Below are 6,000 nucleotides of genomic sequence, written 5' to 3' on the forward strand. Positions count from 1 at the left end.
ATACAAGTACAAGTTTTAGTCCTTTTATGCTTATGTACGGATTTCAACCTAGATCACCTATTACCGTGGGATTTTCAGGACTTTAGCATGATGCAACGCGTACTTTTTTGCAAGACATGCAAGAAATGTTACAAGTTGTGAAGGAATCTATTAGAAGCGCTCAAGACAGAGATAGATTTTGTTCTAATAGACATCGTTCACCGAGAGAGTTCTCTGAAGAAACGATGCTGTATTTGCGAGTTCCGAAAGATTTCGAGACTTTACGGACAGGCCGAACTCCGAAATTATTCCCTCGATATTGTGGACCATTTCGGCTTAACCGTCGGATTGGTTCAATTGCATATGAATTGGACTTGCCTTCTCATGTGAAAGTTCATCCCGCATTTCATGTCAGTAGACTTAAAGACTGGGTTGAGCAGACCAGCTAGTTACTCCTCAAGAAATCATAGATGTTGAGGATATGACATTTGTGCCACACGAACCGGAAAAGATTCTTGGATTTCGTGAAAGACGATTGCGGCATACGCTACTCACGGAATACAAGATCAAGTGGAAGAATTGTGTTGAGGAGGACACTACATGGGAGACATTGACTACCCTTCAAAGGGATTACCTTGGGTTTTTACTGAGCTCAGGAGTGAGCTCTTAGAGGAAGGGGAGTATGTCATGTGCACATAGTGTATCTACCGTATGCAGCATGCACACAAGACTAGCTTCGAGGCTTGGGGTAGCTTGGAGCTAGGCAAGCACATTGGCGAGCTGAGCTAGGGATGGACTGATGGGCGGGTGCCCATGTGTGGACGCCTGGTGACCGGCCAAGAGTCTATAAAAGGGTGGCCCGGGTCAGTCAATTGGTCAGAGTCTCGCGAGACCATGCGAGCATAGTCACAGGGGATGGGGGAAACGCCATTCCATAACGTACTGGAACAGAGACAGGATGGGGACGGTTGGGGGACATGCAAGTCCATGCTTGTAACAACGGGACAGCGATTTGAGGACGCCAGGATGGCTGGCCATGTGGGACGGGACGGGACGGGACGGTCAACTGACCATCGTGCGTAGAGTCGACTACAGTCTGCCATAGCCGTTGCGCACTGTAGCCGTTGGGCACCCTATAGCCGTTGAGCAGCCCCTCCCCACTTGGCCAATGGCTGTAAGAAGAGCCCCCATTGGCACATGGTATAGGAAGATTCAAGACACACCTCCTTGGCACTTGCTCTAGCCTCTAGCCTCTTAGCTCTTGGCACTTGCAACAGTCCTCAAGCAAGGCTCAAGGGGGAAGCTCATTGGCTCAACACTCCTCAAGGCTCAAGGCTCAAGACTCAAGTGGGCATTGAGCAAGGCTCAAGCTCTCCTCAAGTGGCATTGGGACCTAGGGTAAGTTGTAATTTCAAGTTGTCACTTGTAGTCTTGTTGCTCTCCTACACTCACGTCTTGCTCTAGCCTCTCCATTGGCAAGCGCACACCGCACACACACACACTCACCTCTTGCTCTCCTACAGTCTCTCTCTCCTACTTTCACCTCTTGCTTTAGCCTCTCCATTGGCAAGCGCACACACACTCACCTCTTGCAAGTTGCTTTAGCCTTTAGCCTCTCCTACACTCACCTCCATTGCTCAAGCCTCCTTGGCACTTGCCTCCATGGCATCTTCATCGCGACCATCCCCCGCACCTTGTTCCGGCGGCGCCAATATGAATAGAGGAAGGAGGACCAAAGGTTGGTCTTGGTGGGAAGAGGTCAACTCCGATCATCCTAGAAGTGGAGGAGGCTCTCGCCCATGGTCATGCGAGCTATGTCCATATACGCGAACGCATAGTGGTTGAGTACTTTAGGTACAATGCGGTATGGTACGTGTACGGTACGAGTACATAAAGTACGCATCAAGATAAGTACTTTAAGTACATTCACGTTTATTATTATTATTATGTATGTATGTATGTGCGTGCATACGTATGTATGTATATATATGTATGTATGTATATATAAAATAAGGAATATCTAGCATCCATACAAAAATAGCATGAAAGACAATGGTAATACTGAAATGAAAATTAATCTATTAACTACTGAGCAATGACCACTCACTAAAATAATTAAAGAACAGGCCAAATAAGTGTTGTACATTGAACCTCATATTTGGTTCGAGGACCTTATTGGTACGAGGTACGAGGTACAGTACGTATGTAGTACGGAAAGTACTGAAGGTACACACCGGATGAGTACGGGTACGGAATGCAACTATGGGCGAACGGGTGGGGCGGATAAAGTGAGAGCTCACCTCTTGCATGAGCCCAATCATGAGGTCCGATTTTGTGATCAGGTCACACCGGAGACAAGAAGGAGGCTTCTTGAACGCGTTGCCGCACATGAGGCCTTGCTTTCAAGGAGGAGAGTGCCGCATGTGGCCGTGGATCCCACAACACTAGTGAGGCCATCCCAAGGTTCGACATCCCCACGTGCATCCACGTCATCGGCACCCACAGCCGCATCACCCGCCCCACAAGAACGGGCCCCAACACCATCCTTCTCCATGCCGACCGCATCCACACACTCACGCCGGCAAAGTACTCTTGAGGGTAGTTGGGACCCCAAGAAGAAGGAAGAGGTGGATACGGCCATAGCCCGCTTCTTCTTTCACGACCACATTGTTTTCCATGCTGCCAGGTAATCAAGAATTAAGATGTCTAGCTTAAGATCTATCATTTTACAATGTTCCTCTTACAAGTTACTTGAACTTTAGGAATAATGTCCCTCCCCCCCCTTCTTTACTACACCGGGCATGGAATAGGTTTCAGAAGCTGCAACACAACCCACATCACATGCTCAAATTTGCAACTCCGGTCGCCTGCAAGTCTGGCCAACACATCGAACTCATCTTCTGCATGAAGAAATTCATCTCAGCACCCAGCCTCGAATTCATCCCATGTAATCGGCTTATCCCAAGTCAACCTATAAATAGTGATCGGCTTAATAATAGCTTATAACTTACGGGGTCCTCTATTAAACCCTTAAACCATGTTCTTCTAGCCTGTTGCACTAATCCTCAGGGTCCCCTAACCCAAGTTTAGGCTCTCTAACCATGTGGTTAGTGTCACGTACGCAACATACCGGCTCTTGAGGTCAATCCTCAAGAAAACCTTAGCACCATTCAGACGCTCAAGGATGTGCGGGATTGAAAACGTGCTTTTAATTGTCAGCATGTTGAGTGCTCAATAGTCTACACATAACCATGCAATCCAGCACATGAAGCCTAATCTCGACAACTTAGCTTTCAGTCCAGCTCTACTTACCAAGACAGTACGGGAACTTGCTCAGATGTCCAGAGCCTGGCATAAGGTCGAGCTTATGATCCTCTAGACAATCGGGCACTACCCCAAGAGGAAGATTGTCCCATGGGAACAATTAACTTCTAAAACCAGCTAATAATGTTTAGGAAAACTGCTACTTCATTCCTTGCATCATGTTTTGCAACTGGGCCATCATGAGGGTTGTGTCCTTCTGGCAGCCAGGCTCTATGGAAGCATCGTCTCCCTGTCAAGGAAAATGGATCCTCCTAGGTCCAGTGCTCTGCAGTCTCCTCTTGCAGGCTTTGATGCCATGCTAATGTAACTTGGTTGTAAAAGCTGAATAGATTAACACTAAGCAAAGTAAGAGGCAAAATCACTTACCTATTCTCAAACAGATTCATATGCTTGGACTGACTTTCCCCAATGGTCTTGGCCAAATCCAAACCCTTATTCATACCTCTTAGTGGGAAAAAGGTTTATTCATAAGTCATTCATCCATCTCTCACAACCGATTGAATCCTCAGAAAACCAATCATCCAATTTATTAGAATGCCCCAAAAAGATAAGTCATGAAAGAACTCACAACATCCACAAAGAGATAGAGTGGAAAGGAGGGGGGGGAGGAGGATGAGATGGGGTGAATAAAACAGGAAATTTTAGTCCAAAACAACAAGTCAAAAAAGAATGCACAAACCCACAATAGCATACCTTCACAATAAGGGTTTTCGGAGCAAGTATATTAGGTGCATCAATACCATTGAGATAAGCTTTCACTTCAGGTATTCCAGATCCAGCTGCAGCAGGAGCAATATAGGCACATAGCAGAGCTGAAGATAGCACCAGTACAAGGTTGCTTCCAACCAAGATAGCAAAGGCCAAACCTATCCTGCAAATCAACTGTCTAAGTATTAAATTCTCTCATATGTGCAATCACCACACACATGCTTTTATGAAGATTGCATGTCAACAAAAAGGATCCTTGAATAACATGCAATGATTACTACACGAGGAAAATTGGCCTATTAAAAGATACGAATCCAAGATAAGACATGCAATGCAAAGCACGTCTTTCTTCCAATATTAAGTTTAGCATGCACGAATACGTACCCTCCCCCAACACACACACACGCACACACACACACACACAGTGAATATGCAGATACACCAAAAACTGTTAACAATTGCAACCAAAAAAATTCGTGAGCAAAATTTATAAATCCAATCAGATCATCCATATAAAAATACCTGGATCTCCAATACACATGATGTATGCCCTAATGTTAAGGGAAAAGCACCTGTTGTTTTGGATATACTGAGCCACTCTCAAAAGCTTGAATCCTGCAATGTTCTCTACAGCAAGATTGATGGCAAAGCCAGTGATGCCAGTCAACAAACCCAACAGGCATGCTAGCAGCCATTTGAGTACTATGTACTGCAAAATCTGCGCTCTGGTCTGCGATCGCCAGTCCTGCTTGAAAACATCATTTTCCACAATTCTGGAATGGTAGAAACACAATGGTTAAATCAAGAAAAAAAAAAGGGGGAAATAAAGTTCAGGTTTTTACATGATCAAGGTGTTAGGGCCTTTAGAGAGGGTTTCTGAGTAGGGCCTTCTTAAATTCGACTGAGCTTGTTAACTCGGTAAATTGTAGGGCCAGCTATGACATGGTTAGGGCTCTTTACGGTTTCTTAATCAGATCACAAGGGTTTCTTACAAAATCAATTAGGATAATCAGGGATGTCTTACACAGAATCAGGGTTTCTTACACCGAATTAGGTTTTCTTACATAGAATTTAGGGGTTTTTTTATCAAAGTTTGTGTTTTACTCACTCGTAATCCAGGCTCTCCAACGGAGCATACTTGGCGCCGATGATAGCTAGCTGAGAGGAGCCGCGAGTGAGGTTCTGCTGCTGCAGCAGCTGCAGAAGAGGGGAGAGAAGGGGCAGGGTTTTGTCGACGTCGCTTCTGTTGAAAGGGAGGGCAAGCTCGTCATCATTGGTGAGGGCGGGCTGCATGTCAAGGGACGAGAGGTGGTCCGGCGCTTTCTCAACAAGCTCTTTGCGAAGCTCGTGTGGTTCTTCCATCATCAACAAGCAGGAAGAAGAAGAAGAAGAACAACAACAACAACAAAGGGTCGTTCAAGAAGCCATTCCAATGGCCAGAACTCTGCACAGAGCTTAAGCCTTCATAATTGTCGAGGAGGGCAACGACAAGAAGGGCGAGAAGCCGTAGCTGTCCATCATTCCTTCGGAACTTTCTGTGTAGAGAAGACGAGGGAATGAAGTATGGCGCCAATCAAAGACTCCAAGTCAAAAGAAAAAGGGCACTTTTGAAAGCCCCTCACTTTCACAATTTTTCGGTTCACAATTTTGTATAAAGTTTGGTTCACAATTTGTATGGGCAAGCAAAAAAGAGCAACATGGCTTTGTGTACTCAGCCTAAGATATTCTCACTTATATGAAAAAACCCAATCATTGCAAGAGGAAACTGTGAATTCAATAGTGAAATTCAAAGCGTCTCTGACTCCTCTTAATGGCCAGCCATTTTTTAAGTGGAAGTGAAGATGAGTAGCATTCATGGGAATTGCTAGAGTAACTTTACCCATTTGCACTGTGCTACTTTTAATGGGTAGAAAGCACTTGGTTTGAGGCTAGACAAGAGAGAAGAGAGGAAGAGGCTAGTTGACAAATGGGGTAAATTTAGGTTAATCA

General features: G+C 45.3%; 1 protein-coding gene across 2 annotated transcripts in view; it reads right to left on the minus strand.

Moving 5' to 3' along the window:
- Nucleotides 1-5,599, minus strand: part of LOC147616424 (putative chloride channel-like protein CLC-g) — a 30,150-nt gene extending 24,551 nt beyond the window's left edge. Inside the window, exons 1-3 of one of the 2 annotated variants that reach the window (XM_086777504.1) lie at nt 5,120-5,599; nt 4,584-4,784; nt 3,997-4,174 (exon numbers count right to left, since the gene is read on the minus strand). In XM_086777504.1, the coding sequence (XP_086633630.1) occupies nt 3,997-4,174; nt 4,584-4,784; nt 5,120-5,376 (636 nt within the window). In that variant the 5' untranslated portion in view covers nt 5,377-5,599. Of the gene's footprint in view, nt 1-3,996; nt 4,186-4,583; nt 4,785-5,119 lie in introns of both variants that reach the window. The other variant, XM_086777505.1, reaches the window with a different exon arrangement.
- Between the last annotated feature and the right edge of the window lie 401 nt (nt 5,600-6,000).

Source organism: Cibotium barometz, chromosome 38 (genome assembly GCF_041138505.1).
Source record: "Cibotium barometz isolate CiBa-2024 chromosome 38, ASM4113850v1, whole genome shotgun sequence".
Classification (NCBI taxonomy): Eukaryota; Viridiplantae; Streptophyta; class Polypodiopsida; order Cyatheales; family Cibotiaceae; genus Cibotium; species Cibotium barometz.